Raw genomic sequence first — 17,223 nt, 5'->3', positions numbered from 1 at the left:
TTTTCAGAAATTAATCACTTGTGTTGACATGTAAATCTGCAGTATTAGCAGACTGATCATAATTGACTGAACTCACTCTCCTAAATAAATGCAGCTTTTTGGTTAAGTCAATAAAAGATTCTACTCGGACTGATACGGTTTGCACAGGGTCACGTTTCTTTCACGGGAGAGTTGAGGTTGCGTTGCCATGGCAACTCCGTAAGCTCACAGCAGTAGAGTAGCCGATATCTACAATAAAATGACTCGTTTTCCATTACCTCAGACAGACATGTGTCAGAAAGAGTAAATGTTTCACCCATCGGCGAGTCAGCCTTAGGAAGACGCTGTTGCTTTGTCACTAGAGAACAAATTATTCTTTAATTGCAAGAAAACAAAAGCGAGCTGGCTTGTAATGGTACCCATGGGCTGGATAATGAGACCAAGAACAGCTGGTTGAGACAATGAAAGCATCATTTCAATACACAGCTTATACAAACGGTGCTCCTCAGGATTTCTATGGAGGCAGTCAATTCTTCAGGCCCCCCTGAAGCAGTCTGAGCCGAGAATCACTTAAAAATGAGAATAAGCCTAACCAGATTTACACTCAGTGTGAAATCACAGAAATTAAAATTCCGCCAAGCTTCTTTCCTACAAAAGACTGTTTTGTTGTTATGGTTGGAAGAGCTCCAAATCCAGGGTGGAGTTTTGTGCAACAACCAGAGCTTGAGAAAGAAACACTGATGATGCATGAAAATAAATGCGTCTCACTTAAACACGTCTCACTGTTATCAACAATATTAAGCTTATGTTATACATCTCTTAATGTCATCTGTGGTTCGACCTGAAGAATGACGACAACGTCTGACTGATTTGTTCTCAAACAAAAAACGAATTACTGTCATTTTTTTTAGCTTCCTAGCGCCTTCTGCTCGTAAGCAGTTAGTGTGTGTCACATGACAAAAAAAACAGAGGAGAAAAGCTGAGTTGTAAAAACGCATAGAAAACCCACTTCCCAAATGAAGTCTCTTAACAGTTTCTTTCCAGGGCGAGAAAGCATCACTATGTTTTTAGCTTCTTTTCTGAGGGCGAGGAGGCCGACTCTGCTTCGTCTGATCCCACGTGAGTCCGCTTTAGAGCACTCAGTGCAGGGACTTTTTCTCTCTGTGGCCACTTGTCTTCAGGTGGAACGCCAGTCTCTTCCTCTGGATCTGAGGCAACATGTGGGCCCTCAGTCGTGTACTCTCCCATTGGTGCCACAGTCCGGTGCTGCCCGTTCACTCCGAGGGTGCATCGGCTCTGGGAGGTGCGGTCTACAGCCGGTGAGCTGCCACACGCTTCTCCGCTATCAGAGCTGTCTAAAACTGGCTCTGTAGCAGCCCTCCCTTCAGTCCTGCATCCATCCAGTGACTGAGGAGATGCAGCTGGATGTCTTTCCAGCTCAGTCCTGTCACTCCCTTCCTCATTCTCTTGGCTCTCAGGAGACATTACTGGGCTCAGACACACAAAGTCCGAAGGGCTCAGACATTTTTCCTCCTCTGTGGCGCCGCCGGTTCGGGGCTTGATTTCGAGGGCGTTTTGTTCCTCGCCTGACGAGGAGGAAGACAGGTCATCGATGGAGATTGATGGGTAACTGCAAGAGTCGATGGCGGAAAAGAGAGCTTGCACGGACTCGGGACGATCCCCAGCTCTGGAGACAACATGCATGCGTCTGCGCCTCATGACGTTACGCCGCCTCACGGCGCTACGGCGCTCCTCGTCGTCGCTGCTGGAACTGGAAGTGGATGTGGAGGAGCTAGAGGCTCCAGCGGGAAGCGAAGGAGAGGAGGTGGGACTGGAAATTGTGGAGTTGTCCCTGGGGCTTGGGGATCGAGGCCGGGGCATTGGGTCGAGCCAAAATTCGCTGGAGTCTGAGTCCTCATTCACCAGGAAGCCAGATTGATGGCGCTGATGTCTGCTTCGTCTCCTGGGTCGTTCCTCCCCCTCGTCTCCGGCTTGCTCTTCCGCTCCTGAAGCATCAGGTCCAGCCAGGGAGGAGGAGGAGGAGGAGTTATCAGAGTTGCTGTGGTGACCCGCAGCAGAGGCAGCAGTAGGAGCGGTTGGTGTGGTTCGTGTGGAGCGGCGTCCCCGGGCGTGGAGCTGCATGATGGCCTCCTCACTTAGGTCAGTGTCAGAGTCTGAGCTCCAGCCCTCAATCTCCCGACGCACCAATGAGTCGAAGAAAGCCATCATGCGGGGGTCCTCCTGGATAGACTGGCTGACATAATCGTGGGACAGACCACTGCCGCTGTTGAGAACCAGGGTGATGTACTCCTCGTGAGTGTAGAGGCTGCGGGATTTGTCCTCCACACGACCCTCCAGATCTCCCAGACTGTCAGGCTGCTGGTAGGGACTCCACACCTAAGATGGGCAGAAACATAAAAGGGTAAAGGTGGGTGAGTGGAGGGTGAAGTAGAAGGAAGGAAAAGGGAAAGATGCAGTTAAAAAACACACAAAAACATATGAGATGACAGAGAGAAAGTGAGGAGTAGGAAGAGTGAGCCAGGATCAGGTTATAACACCTGTACCTGTATCGACTTCCACTCAGAGCAGTGACGTACAAGTTTGTGTAACCAAAATAACAAAAAAAGAGAAGCTGGCTTTTGTCACCATCAATGACAGAATTTCTTAAACCGAAGAAGCCATTTTTAATTTTTATATAATATATAAACTAATACAAAAAGTTTAGAGCTCAGCTAGGCTATGTTGTATGCTAGCAGTCTGCTTATTATCATGCACAGGTATAACTGTACTGTGCAAAAGTCTTGAGCCACTCCTCATTTCTTTATATTTTGCTTCAAAGCAGCCAAACGTTCCTGAATCATTCAAAGTGGTGCTGAGCAACAGTTTTCCAGGATATTGGAAGGCCTTACAAGGTTATGCCTGCTTTTTCACTGCAGCTCCGATACCCAACTATTTTGAGAGGATTTTTTTTGTTTGTTTGTTTTTGTCAAGCTACTTAACACTGACCTCTGAATCATTCATGCAGAAATATTGCACAGAGCTCAAGAGATGACTCAGTATTGGGTCTGCACATAACAGACAACTTAGCGAGACGTCTGTTTTAAATTGAAATAATTGTATGTGCATTTGTATTGTTTGGGGTTACAGTGGTGTTGGGAGGTAGTGTCAAAAATAATGTAAAACATTTTACATCCAAAGAAGAGCGCTGAATGTCTTTCAAGAAGCCTGGAGAACTATTCCTGAAGATTCTTAAATTACAAGAAAGCTGCCAAAGAGAGTTCACACTGTGCTGAAGAATAAAAGGTTTCACTTTCTAATTTGCCTGATATGTTTGTTTCCATGAATGTTTGCACATGTTTAAATAAGATGATGCAACCATTTTCAAAACAAATTATAAAGAAATAAGGCGTAGCTCAAGATTATTGCAGAGTACTGCATGTTTACAACCCCACCTCCTCTACTTTCAGGATTTTTTGAGAAACACACATCCAAGGATGTGGACCACTTACACACACAAGCAAAGAGGATAAAACAACCGCTTCTATGGGGAGAAGCAAACTGATGATGCAAAGCTGTGTTATTAACTTTGAGACATGAAGCAAACTTCAAATACTGCTTGCCTGGTTTACTGAGAACATGAGCAGCATATTTTCTCATAAGATAATACAGAAACGCAGCTCTAATTCTAATATTATAAAATCATGCTGTACCAAATGATTCACTATCTGCAGACAACCAGATTCGATGTGATACACAGATGAAAACAAATGGCTTCAGCAGACTGAGAGAACTTAATGAGAAGCCTCAGTTTTTATTTTATTTTAACTACAATATTTAATTGTGTGTGAATGTGTGCGTGAATGGGTGGATGACTGGATATGTAAAGCGCTTTGGGGTCCTTAGGGACTAGTAAAGCGCTATATAAATACAGGCCATTTACCATTTAACTGATACTGCAGCTTAATCAAGCTTGAGCTCAAGTGAAGAGTTTAACAATAATACGTGTTTATTTCAACGCTTACACAACCTTTAGCTGCCTTAAACTGCAAAGATTTTAGAAAGCCTTGTTGTATTTCATAATATAGTCTAGCTCTGGTTTCAGAAATACTGTATGTGTAGAACCTCTCACATCTTTCATGACCCACTTTATGAACACCGCCCAACATCATCTGCTTCAGTCGACAATAGTGATCGGGGAAATCCATCCGTTTTCAATCCCCACTGCACAAGCGGGACGTTAGAGCTCAGTCAGTTACTCAGTGGTGTCATTGGAGACCAATGTCTCACTTAAGGGCACGTTTGCTGTCCAAGCAACAGATGATGCTGAGACTCGGATGTTGGGACAGTCCACTAACAGGATCATTTCTCTAACCGCTCGTCACCCTGAAGCTGCAGAAAATGGAAGAGACACATCTGTGCACCAACACGAAGCCCGAAAGAAGAGCTGACGCCAAAAACTGCAGTTCCTCAAACGTCCATTTGAGGTGGGCTCAAAGAGCGAGTCAATCCCAGGAGATTCCCTGTTAAACTGCCTGTTTTATTTTATATTTACAGCCTGGTCAGAATGTTTTAGTGTCTGCAGCAAACATTTCTTATATGCAGTTAGTAAAATCAGAAAAACAAATCACAGTATAAAGGTTCCTTTACTTACCTTGATGACTTTCTCCACACCGGAGGAGCAGATCATGTATGTGTGAGGGTTGAAGCGGACCTGGTTGACTATGGAGCGGTGACCCTTCAGGACCATGAAAGCTCCGTTAACAACACGACCAGGGCCTCCTTAAAAGAAAAGCTTTGTTAACATGTTACCGGCACACAAAACACATCGTTCAGAGCCACAGAAATGAAAGACTACAACAGGGACTCATTAAAGAAGAAAAACATTCGGTTATACAGCAATTCAGCCTGATTCTTGATCTCCTGAGACAGAAAATGCAGACTGTGAAATATAGCAGTTCTAATCTTTATAATATACCATTAGCCTGACAAACAAAAAGGCTCTGTGTGCATATTTCAAATGTGAGTAACTCCTTGAAAAGTCATAAATATGGCAGGTGGTGTTACAGAGCTACAAATACCACATTCTTGGATTGCTGCATTTCTGGGGATTTTCCTCCTGGAGTAATTATATCTGAGGCATTTTCACTGTAAGAATATATCGAGCAGTAATTTCTAAATTGTTTTTAGTTCGTGTGAGCAGGTGGAAACATTCAACGTTAATTTGACATTGCATTGAAGCTTAGCTACAGGTTATTCTGTAGTTACTCGTGCCTGGAAAGTCTATTATAACCAAATGAGCTGAGGGTAAACCACAGTCTGCCCTGATGATGTCTCCAAATGCAAAACGTTGTCAGGCTTAATGTGCTGACTAGACAGAAGACAATCTCACACTGGGATATAGATTATCAAATCATTTCACTTCTTTTGTTGCACCAAAATGTCAAAAATGCAATAAATCCTGCTCAACATAACAGCGCAAAGACATAAATATGCCATCGGTGCAGTTAGATCCAATAACTCACCTGCTTCTGGATCCTTTGGGATTTTCCACATGTAGAGGTTGAAGTCGTCTGACCCAGACAAGATGTACTGAAGGAGAAAGGGGAAAACAAAAGGATGTTTAGATTGCAATCTGCCCCAGTTTGTATGACTTAAACTTTCCATTTCAGCTATAAAGAGAAAATTGCTGACATGCGTATGTATGCTGGGAGTAATGAACCATGGGGAATTTGGGTGGTTGGGCAATACGTAGCACAAAAACAACCGATCTTATCGCGACACCGTGTCTCATAATGTGCGATCAAATGCCGCCTTCACACGACACGGCAGTCTGACCCCAACAGAGCTCCTGCTGCCCGTCTTGACTGTTGTTGGATTTTGGGAACAGATGGTTCCACTTGAACCTGTTGCTTAAGGTAGGCTTTGACAGAGTCGGGGTGGGGGTGCTCTATGTTCTTATACGTATGACTTAAAACAGCATGAAGAAGGAAAGACTAGAATGAAGAATTACTTTATGGTTAAAACCCATTTACAGCTAGCATATCCACTGCATTACATGTCCTGGTGATGTTAACCAGACTTTAGAGTTTTAGAAAAAAGAAAGGGATTTGTGTAGAGTAAGCTCTTTCTAATGTTCAAAAAACCTGTTTCAGATGATTTCAGCTATGTGACAAGTTACATTATCCTGCTGGAAAAAGCCTTCATAGAGGAATGGCTGTGATCCACAACAGTACTCAGGTAGGATGTGGCATTTAATCATCCTCACAACCAGCCTAAACCGATGATTCAAGGCAGGAGGGAAAGATGTTTTCATGTTGTTTATGCCAAATTCTGACCCTAACCTGTGAACAACGCAGCAGAAATTGAGCCTCAGACCAGGCAACATTGCTCCAATCTTCTCTTGTCCAATTGTGTTGAGTCAGTATGACTTAAATCCTCAGTTTCCTGTGCTGAGCTGAGAGGAGTGAAAACCAGTGCGGTCTTCTGCTGATGTAAGCCGTCTGCTTCAAGGTTTTATGGGATGTTGATTCAGAGATGCTCTTCTGCATATCTTGGTTGTAATTACTGGTTATTTGAGTTACTGTTGCCTTCAGCAGTTTGGCCATTCTCCTCTGACCTAAGGCATCAACAATGCGCTTTCATCCAGAGAACAGACGCTCACTGGATATTTCCTCTTTTTCAGAACGTTCTCTATAAATCCTGAAAATGGGTGTGTGGGAAAATCCCAGTACATCAGCAGTTTCTGAAGTATTCACACCAGTCTGGCACCAACAACTGCACCAAGTTCAGAGTTACTTAAATAACCTTTCTTCCCCATTTTGATGCTCAGTTTAAACTTCAGCGGGTCATCTTGACCATGGTTACAAGCCTAAATGCATTAACTTGCAGACATTAGATTTGGCTCATTTTTGCATGAACAAACAGCTTATAAAGCAGCCAGTGAATGCATATTTTGCATATGCAGATGTTACCCTATTCAGGTAACCAGCAGCAGTGTTCAAAGAATCAAAAAAAACAAAATCTACATCTTTGCATTTCTCTTTAGCAGATTTTTATTTAATGGGAATGGCTTTCAAGCCCCATTTTACAAGAGGAGGCAAATTCTTTTGTGATAAAATAATTCACATTCGCTTTAAGGCATCGTCATCTGCTCCTTACAGTCTGTCAAACTGTGGAACATTTTTGTGGTGTTTCATCAGCAAATTACTTTAAATGAATGTCTTCAATTTCCTTCTGTAAACATTCTGCCGGTCTGCGCCGGTGCATTTTTCTTCACAGGGTTTTACTGTCCACTGTTTTTACACAGTTCTTTTCCAACATTATATGCATGCTTTCAGAAAACCCATGTCTTCATCTAAGAGAAGTCCTACATAAAATGATCAACAGGGATGAAAAGTAATCATGCCTGAGGCTGAGACGGTGAGATTAGTTTAGCTGCTGGGCATGGACACATTTTTAGCTCAACACCTGTGTGCTTTGCCTCCCGTTCCCAGAGGACACATCAGGAAAGGAATTTTGTGCCCAAAACTAACTCCCCTCTTTCCTTTCTATCAGCTTCATGCAGCAAGTCACCACTCAGCTCTTCTGCTCTCACACCATTCTGAGAAAATCCTCTACTACAAGCAGAGCCTGCATGAAAAAAAGAGCTACTCGGTTACAGCTGCTACATTTGGTCAAACCTCCATCACATCCTGTCAGTTGCTTGGTTTCTTATACCACTTCTTCTCATTATCCTCCAACATCCATTGTGTAATTAGTACACCTAGTACAAGAAGCTGAGAGTATTCTACTTGGCTTAGGAAATTCTCAAACTGCACTCACACACCTGTAGCTCAGGTGGCAGAGCAGGTCAGCCACTAATCTGAAGGTCGGTGGTTCGATCCCAGGCTACCTCCTGGCTGCATGCCAAATATCCTTGGGCAAGATACTAACCCCATGTTTGCCTACTGGTGGTGGTGGTCAGAGGGCCCGGTGGCGCCAGTGTCCGGCAGCCTCGCCTCTGTCAGTGCGCCCCAGGGCAGCTGTGGCTACAATGTAGCTTGCCATCGCCAGTGTATGAATGTGTGTGTGAATGGGTGAATGACTGAATGTAGTGTGAAGCGCTTTGGGGTCCTTAGGGACTAGAAAAGCGCTATACAAATGCAGGCCATTTACCATTTACTCAGAGGCTCAGTAAACTCAGTTTTAAAATATCAATGTAATTATGATGCAGTGCTTTTCCTGAAAAAAAAAAAAGATAAACTGATTATGGCAAAAAATAGCTACACAGATGGCTCACTGTGTATATAATAACCCTTTGCAAGATGCCTTCTGCTTTGTTTATGTCAAACAAGTCAGCAAGTAAGTTTTCATGAAAACCTGCTAAATATTAAACACAGGGAAATGATTTGTGATTAAACAGGCCCAGAACAGCTGCTGCACAAACAGGTTAGTACAGCTCAGGTCATGATTATGTGAATGTACACCTGACAATTTGAAAGTCGTTACATCCCTGATTACAAATTAAACATAGTTGGAACCTAATGCATGTTATTACTGCATATGTAATTGTTTTCCAATAAAGTGAAAGGTTGATTTTATCAGTAAATTTTGAGAATAGTTCAATAAAAATGAATCATCTTAAAATATTATCTGGAACTCTGCAAATTCTAGATTAATGAGTCCACTAATGAACTCTGGAAAATATCAGAAAGAGGCAGGAAGACTGTTCAAAGTCTGTTTTTCTTCTTGAATTTTGACACAGAGCAGGAAACAGTTCCTGTCAGATGCATTCTCGCTGGTCAAAAATCAAGCAATTTAGGCAACAGTGTTTTCTGAGTGGAGGGGGTTGAAGCAGGACACGAGAAATACACTTACAAGCTGTGATTTCATTGGACAACTACCTGCACTGATCTCACATCTGTGCAAATCAGAATTTACAGTCTTTGTATTAAGGAGCTAGCAGGTCAAAGACTTAGATATCGGACTTGGCTGGGTTGGAAATTTGCCTCCTCACATGTGCCTTCATCAATTAATGTCTAGAAAAGTTCGCGACTGCTGTGTAGGTATTAAAGAAATTCCATTCCATCAGCAGCTGAGGAAATTCAAACCTTATTGTGCTGTCCTGACCCGATTCTGCACTCTTTGAACTACCTTCAGATCTTTTTTAAGCCTTTCTGAGCCTAACTGACACCAAAGGCAAATGTTAACGTAATAAACATGACTAGAGGCTGATGTCATGTCTGAAGAGGACCAACAGGAGGATCAGTGACTGAGGCCAAGGGCTTCTGGTGCTCCTCCAGCACTCAAAAGTCCCAGTTTCACAGAAGGAACTAATATATTCTATTTTCATTGTGTCTCCAAATACCCTCCTTAAATTTCATTTGAGGTATCCACAAAGTCAGTTAAAACAATCACTGTTCTATGTTGCTAAATCCCACTCGAGAAAATCAGCTGTCCCGTGTATCATTTAAAACACGGGTCGGTAAACACATATGATCTGTTTACTGACCTGATCCTTGTCCCCGGCGAAGCAGCAGCTCTTCATGGTGCAGGAGTTGAAGTAGCCCTGGTTATCGAACTGGAAGCTGGGAAGCCGGGAGTGCAGCTCGTAGAGGACCGGCGGCAGGCGGCGCCGCAGAGCCAGCAGCTGGGTGCCGGTGCTGTTGAAGCGAACACTCATGGCGCTCTGCAGGGACATACTGCCTCCATAACGGAGCAGCGAGCTGAGAGGGCGAGAGGAGAGAAATGATAATACCCGTCTCATTGTTCACAGTACTACAATCACAGAAGACAGCAAGAATATGTAGGTAACCGCTTTTTTAAACAACCAGATGAGGATAAAACAAGGTGATTTTCACTACATAAGTAATCCCAAAATAAATATCTTGTAGTTCCAATAATGAGAGCCAAAATATTTAAGTATTTATTTAAGAGAAACAACAGTGCTGATGAGTCATTATTCAGACAGATGAATAGCACGACTTTTTCTTGTGGTTTAACTTTAACATGCTGTGAAAGTTTACTAAAACAGCATTACACAATTTCTAAGTACTGATCTTCATACTTTTCCACATACTTTGGCACCTTTGAAAGAACTCCCCACGAGAAAACAGCGAGAGAAAGATACAATTCTGTGCAAGACTTGAGTAAATTCTTTATACTTTGCTAAGAAAATGGGAAATGGGTGCAGTGACTTACCCAAACATTTGCAAATATACATGAAAATACAGTATATAAATCAAAAACTGCATTTGTACAATTCTAATGAGCTTGAAAGTCCATATTTGGGATAAACACCTTTATTCAACACACCCTGAACTCTCATAGTCAAGCTTTCTTGTAATTCTTTATAGCCTTCGGGAAAAGCTCTCAAAGCTAGTCTGTGGATGTTTGGATGCCTTTAGATGATCCAAAACTTCAATAATGTTGAGGTTCAGTCTCTGGAAAGGCCACTGACTGATAATGTTCCACAGTGTGTTTTTGTATAAAAGAAAAAGTTAAACTTGGATCCCTCACTCCATAAGAACTGTTGCCACTGATTTTCAATCCAGTTCTTGTGTAATTTAGCAGATCTTAGCCTTTTGTCCTCATTTCCCTTCATTAAGAACGGCTTCTTGCCATCCATCCTTTCACTCACTCCATGTCTACTGGGGCTTTAAGCAAAAAGATCAATCAACTGAAGGGTCAGATACATGTCTCAGGTCTGGAGTCGTTCCTGAAAAGTTTCCTTTTTGTTAAGGACATAACATCCATATGTTATTCATCTGCTGTGGGGTTTTTTTCTTAAGGGCTACCACTGGACATACTGGACACAATGAAGACAAATTGAAAGTTTTCAGCTAGTAGCTCTTTGGAAATCACCTAGTTGGTGCAAACATACTTTTTTATGTCTCTCAAACTTTGTTATCTTTGGCAAATGGGAGCAACTGCTGTGTTTTTATGACAGGCTGCTAGTTAAAGATACAATTGAAAATTGGCTCATTGCTAAGTTGTCTGTGTACACAAAAAAAGATTCATCCCTGGAGTTAGGTGCTTTTTTAGATGGGTGAAAACATTATTCTGAAAATGGTCACATACAATGACTGGACTGAAAATGAGTGAAAAAGCAGCCAAAAAGAAAAACTTTGAAAAACTTCAGAAAGTCTGGAGATTACAGCTAAAAACCACTTTAGAAATTATAAGAAAGTCTAGCTGCAAAATAAAAAGAATGAGGGTGGCTCAGGACTTTTGCACATTACTGTACATCATAATCTCGATGAAAATGACATCATTAGAAAGCATGTCTGCCCTTTAGCCAAGGGGAGACTGTTAAATTACTCTGGCTAAGTAAATTAAATATTTCATGAAACACCTTTTAGCTGGAAGCTATTTTTAAACTTGATAGTGAACTGAGGACATTTCTAAGGAGCGTCTCTAAACATCCCCCTCGCTGCAGAGAAGCAGAGCCAACACCGGTGGGGGAGAAATGACTCAGTGTTTACTTTTACTGGCCATCATCTCTGCGCTAAAATCCCAAGTATGTCTAAACTCACACTCAGCGCCATTCAGTTCAGTGTTTTCACAGACACATTTTTATTGGTGCAAACATTTGTTTTTGTTTTGCAGTGGGGGGAGAGTCCTACGGTGGCCCTGAGAGGCCAAATGAACTGCAACTTGAAAACAAACAAACAAAAAAACACCAGCAAATAGAAAAATGCTGTAAAAGCACAATTTTATGGATAATTAATGCCAGTTAATCCACAAACAGAAGGTGCTGAAAAATGCAGACAATTTGTGAATGCTAGCATTACTCGCTATATAAAACTCCTGTTCCTTTCAAATCTTTGTTATCCTCAGAGTCATTCTTTTATCTGGTGTCTGGCGAGCAATGAGCCCTGTGCTGTAGCTACATCCTAAGGTTTTAAAAACTGAGCTTTAAAACGTGCTGCAAATGAACAGCGGTAATAAAAACCCAGTGAGACCGACAGTGATCACTGACTTCACTTTTCGGTGCTTGTTCATATTAAACAGAATAAGATACAAAGCATTAAAACAAGTTAAAACAACAACATCCTTAATGACCACAGTGTAGTTTGGACCCATACCTAAAAATAAATGTCACTATTTCTTTTTCTTCAGTTATATGAATATGCCTGGATATGGATTAATAGTATAGCTGTTTGTTGCATGTTATTGCTGCAGATCTTAATATGCTTTATATATTTTGAGGCAAGTTTATCTATAGTGTTACACCATATATTGTAAGGATGTTATGTGTTTGTATCAACTGCCTTCTAAGCCCCATTTAGCAAAAATTAGCTTCTTTGAGCCTCTGATATCCATTCTATATGAATTAAGACACTTATGTTTACTGGTAGCTTTTCACTTCCATATCTGATTCATCAACTCATTTTGTTTCCACAAACACTTCAGTTTTTGTCGCTTATTTTTTTATAACCTTTTGTTTTATATTTTTGCAGCATTTTTTTTTTAAAATTTGCTGGTGTTTTCTTAAGTTTGAGTCCGTTTGGCCTCTCAGGGCCACCATACAGTTGTGCTATTGGAAGAGGAAAAGCAGGTGTTAGTTTAATGGTGATGTTACAGTGCCATCTGGTGGAGATTGTCAGGTAAATCTGTTACTTAATAATTTTCTGGCTTAGACTGCTTTATGTGAAACCACAAAGATTTTTTTTTTTTTTTTTTTAAAGCTAGATTCAGGTTTTTTCCATTTCAGTAAAAAAAGTTTTACTGCATGAAAGGCTCTTACTACAATGGACAAAATACAAGCAGACGCCATCTTATTTTTATGCTTCAACATCATAATAATTTCCACTGCTGAGTCAATTTATTCTTCGAGAAGAACAAATGTTAATCTCTTAAAGACAAAGAAAAGAGAAGCATGTCTGACCTGCGCGGCTTGCGGATGTCCCACAATCCAACACCCTCCTTGGAATTGGCCGTGGCGAGCAATCTGGGCTCCACGGGGTTAAACATTACACTGTGGAAGGCTGAGGGGTAGCTGGCCAAGCAGAAGGGCTCTACAGGGAGAGAAGATTTTCATATTCACAGCAGTTTTTAATAAAGGAATGTTACATTTCAAACAATCACACTCAATCATTCAAATAGCAGCACAGGGGTTTCTGCATACAGTGGAAATTATGATTGGATCCATCATGAGAGGAACGCAAAAACATTTTTTTGGACTACAGCAGGTGAAAAAAAAGCCTGCAGGCAGAAAAGGAAGCCCAATGTTGCTAAATGTATTATCAGGCCAACTTGGTCACAAGGAAGGCTTCTAAAATAGCAGGATGGAGACGTCATGCAAGATGATCCACTGCATTTGTAAAAATATCAACAAGTCTCACCAAGACCCATCACACACACGCACTTAAAATACACCGTGTGACTGGATATTAGCAGCTTTATCAATTACAACCATGACAGCAAACATAAGAGATCGGTGTCTGAAACGTCCAATGTGCGAAATGCATGGGATTTCGAACTGATCTATACAAACTTATTCATCATCTAATCCAACTGCTCTTACCTCCATGAGGCGGTTCGCGAGTGTCCCAAATAAGCACCCGTCCGTCATCGGATGAGCTGGCAAACACATTGTCATTGACCGGGCTGACGGACAAGCTGTACACAGCATCGATATGCAGGAACACGTTCAGAGTTTCCCTCCTGCAGGAAGTCAAGCGTTAATCATTTTGTTAGCGCGGTTAAATCGCTGACCTTTTCATGATGGCTATGAGCTCATCAAAACATTTTGATACTACAGTAACAAGGGTCATTTTACCCACCTCTCCACATCGTGAAGAATCACCTGTTCATCATTTCCTGTTCAACAACAAATACATAAAGCAGGTTACAAGGTGAAGGAAAAGAATACATTTTAAACTTCAAGCTACAGCTGTAGTCAGAAGTTAACATACAGTCACATGCATGAATGTCGTAGTAATTTTGAGCTTTAAGTCGTTTCTTTGAGCTGTTCTTTTTCCCAGGGTGGAATGATTGTATAGCAAATTTGAAAGTGATTTGAATGTTCTCCAGTCCACACAGGGTCAGAGTATACATACAGACTCAAATATGTACAAACACTGCTAAAAAATATTTGGTAAATGTTCGAGTTGCACCTCAACCACATGCTTTCTAAAGCCATGAAAAAGCTTTTGGTAGAATTCTGGCTGGATATTTAACCACTCTCCTTGGTAGAATTGGTAGAGTTCATTTTAACTGGTTGGATTCCTGGCACAGACACCTTGGAATGGTTATTCCAGAAGTTTAATGTTAGCATGTTTAATTTACTCCATAACCAGTTTTGATGCATGTTTAGGGATCATTATCCTGTTGGAACAACCAATTGTGCACAGATTTCAACCAACTAGCTGTTGATCTGAAGTGAAGTTGAAGGATTTGGAGGTGGCCCTCCTTCATTATTCAATCCACTTTGGCAATTTACTACCAGTAGGAGCAAAACAACCTCAGAGAATAATGCTACCACCATCATGCTTTAGAGCTGGTGTACTTTACACAGGTTTCAAAGCCTTACTTTTAATTATCCAAAAATAACTAGCTATTATTCTGTAGAAGGCATCTGGCTTGTCCATGTGGGCAGCTGGAAAGTTCACTCAAGCGTGAATAAGTCCATTTTGGAGTAGGGCCTTCTTTCTTAGTCGACACCCACCCATGACGATGTAAAACTCAGTTTTTGAACTGATGATTAGAGTCTTCAGTTGTTTAGAAATGACTGGAAGAGACCTTACCAATGTATAAATCTGCAGTTCTCCTTCTTAGATCAGCACAGAGTTCCTTGGACTTTAACATTGCTCTGAGTATTGGTCAGTCCAGTGAGTGCTGTGAAATAATTCCTTTTTTATGCTGCAAAGACAAACTACTAGTTGTAATCAATCTTGATCAGTGATTGTAGAACCTTTAGCACCACTTATTAAAAGATTTAAGTAAGTGTAAGATGTATGCTGTACAATCATTTCACTGAGGTAAAGAACAGTTCAAAGAAACCATTAAAAGCTCAAAATTACCATGAAGTTCATGCCCATAATGACTGGATGTAAACTTCTGACCACAACTGTAGTTTTCTTTTAAAGGGTGTGTTAGATACTATAGTTATTTTATTCTCAAATAATAGCTCAGTAAAGCCTGACAGAACTTTAGAGTCTCTGGACTCTTTTGCATAGCAGCCAGACTGAAATCAGCAACTCCTGCAGCTAATTTAATTTTTTCCCCCCATCTATTATTTATACTCAACATCGTTCATGTGCAGTGAATCAAGCTCAGCCTTTTCCACAGTGCACATCAAAGTCTCTATTAAACATTTTATCTGTCTGAATACTTTTTAAATTCTGTTTGCTGTACACGTCCCACAAACACTTCCAGCTCAAAGGTTAAAAAGAGTAGTTACGTCCAGCAGGGATCAGATAGTACTTGTCTTTTTCTTACCACCAGAGAAGACTTTTTTGTTGGTGCTGTCAAAGGCCAGACAGAAGATGTTAGAGAGGTGCTCCCCCTTCAGCTTCACAGGCTTGGAGCGGCCGTGGATGGCTTTCTCCATGTGCCACAGAAGCACCCGACGGTCATCTCCACCTGCAAGTAAAGATGGAGCATTACGACCAAACTTTTAAAAAACAACGCTTTCTCACGGGTTCCAGATAAATGAGCTTTCAGGAAAGAAACTCTTCGTGAAATCAGTGCAACAAGTAACAGAATAGTGACAGAACTTTGAGCAAAAATACTAGATAAAATAAAAATATTTTCTATATGTTGTTTAGCAGACCAAACAAAGTGCTTAGACATACATGGCAGTATTGTATGAATGTATTGAGACTTGCAACAGAAAGTGTTTGGGGTACTAAACTAAGCAGACATGAACTACATATTTACCCTTAACACTAATCACATTTTGCCAGAGAAAACCTGAATGCGACCCCAACAACATGACTGGACCTTGCTTGTCCTGGAACCACTGTTTCCCTGTTACAATATTTTCCTTATCCAAATTCACAGGATTGCAATGAGATACATTTGTCTCCCAACTCCCTTCAAGTCTCTATATCACCGCCTGCATACCAGCAAGACTAAAACACCAGTGATTTGCATTTCATGCAAGAACCTTACATACTAATTAACTCTAGCCAAGTTTGTGTTGTATGCATCTTTTACTTTTTATTGTGGCAGATAAACAGATGCGTGTCATAAGGCAGACTCATGCTAACATGCTGGAATCCCACGGTGCAATGTAAACTGTAGACTCAAAATGGCAAGCCACAGGCTGTCACGCTAGGCCAGATGATTGTTTTTAATCCTCTCAGGACACTAACAGCTTCCATGAGGTCGCCATGATTTGACTCATGAGAGGTAAAAATGTCCACTTCAGAGCCCACATGGGTCGTCTTCTGCACTGACAGAAGATGGGACCGGTCCGAGGTAGCTGCTGCTGCTGCCCCCTCTGACTGTTTGACTCCCACTAGCCATCAAGAAAAGCTAGGCTAACTTAGCATCGGCTACGGTTACAGCTGACTGCCTGGCTAGCTAGCGTTAGCATGCTAACAAATTAAAACAGTGCAAGCTAGAGGAAGAAGAGGAGGGTTTGACAACTTACCAGACACCAGCCATTCCCCGCCGTTGTTGGAGAACTCAATGGCGTTGACACAGCCGAAATGTCCGAGCATATCCTTCTTGTAGAGGCTGGTGCAGCCTGCCAGCCTGCGCCTCTGGAATTCCTCCTTCAGGAGCGGCTGCCCAGTCAGCTCTCTGCGGGACAGAAAGCCCAGTGAGGAGCGCATAGCGCAGCCCTTCAGCTCCTTCATTTTCACCGTGCACGAATACGGCCCGCTCTGCTTTTGTTTTCACTACTGCACCCGGGACATCTGCTCACACTGTGGGGAAGATGTGGCGCACTGTTGGGTCTACATTATGGTGGATACCCCGCTGCCTGCTGATGTCGACGTTATTTCGCACCTCCTCTGTCTTCTCGCCAGTCCCAGCAGCAGCTTCCTGCTCCGGTGGAGGAGGACCTCTCTCTCCCCCTGGCTGTCACTCGGCACCACCAGCCAGCACTCCAGTCCCTTTAATTCACACCATTCAGCTCACATTTTACCATTGAACTACCCTCTGTCAAGTTTGTACCATTTTAATATTTTAGTTTGCTATCCATGTGACGCACAAATGCCGCTAATTATTCTTATTATTCTTATTACAGGTTAATAATTAATGCAAATGTTACACAAGAGAGTGGCAATTAATTAATTGAGATCTTTGTAT

The 17,223-nt window shown here is 41.8% G+C and overlaps 1 protein-coding gene across 1 annotated transcript; it reads right to left on the bottom strand.

Annotated features, from left to right (window-relative positions):
- Positions 1–330: 330 nt before the first annotated feature.
- dcaf5 (ddb1 and cul4 associated factor 5) lies at positions 331–16,988 on the bottom strand. Its single transcript, XM_026151362.1, has 9 exons — positions 16,562–16,988; positions 15,403–15,546; positions 13,746–13,782; positions 13,487–13,626; positions 12,848–12,977; positions 9,470–9,683; positions 5,502–5,568; positions 4,631–4,758; positions 331–2,376 (listed from the first exon to the last, which is right to left on the bottom strand). The coding sequence occupies exons 1-9, from the start codon at positions 16,767–16,769 to the stop codon at positions 1,039–1,041; spliced, it is 2,406 nt and encodes an 801-aa protein (XP_026007147.1). The 5' UTR covers positions 16,770–16,988; the 3' UTR covers positions 331–1,038.
- Between the last annotated feature and the right edge of the window lie 235 nt (positions 16,989–17,223).

Source organism: Astatotilapia calliptera, chromosome 19 (assembly GCF_900246225.1).
Source record: "Astatotilapia calliptera chromosome 19, fAstCal1.2, whole genome shotgun sequence".
In the NCBI taxonomy this organism is placed as follows: Eukaryota; Metazoa; Chordata; class Actinopteri; order Cichliformes; family Cichlidae; genus Astatotilapia; species Astatotilapia calliptera.
This window is presented reverse-complemented; position numbering and strand designations above follow the sequence as displayed.

Excerpts from the sequence above, each read along its gene's own strand:
- dcaf5 (XM_026151362.1), bottom strand. The coding sequence starts at position 16,769 with ATGAAGGAGCTGAAGGGCTGCGCTATGCGCTCCTCACTGGGCTTTCTG. Across the intron at positions 9,684-12,847 it reads GACATCCGCAAGCCGCGCAG|CTCGCTGCTCCGTTATGGAG; the intron begins GTCAGACATGCT and ends TCGCCCTCTCAG. Across the intron at positions 2,377-4,630 it reads GTGTGGAGAAAGTCATCAAG|GTGTGGAGTCCCTACCAGCA; the intron begins GTAAGTAAAGGA and ends TGCCCATCTTAG.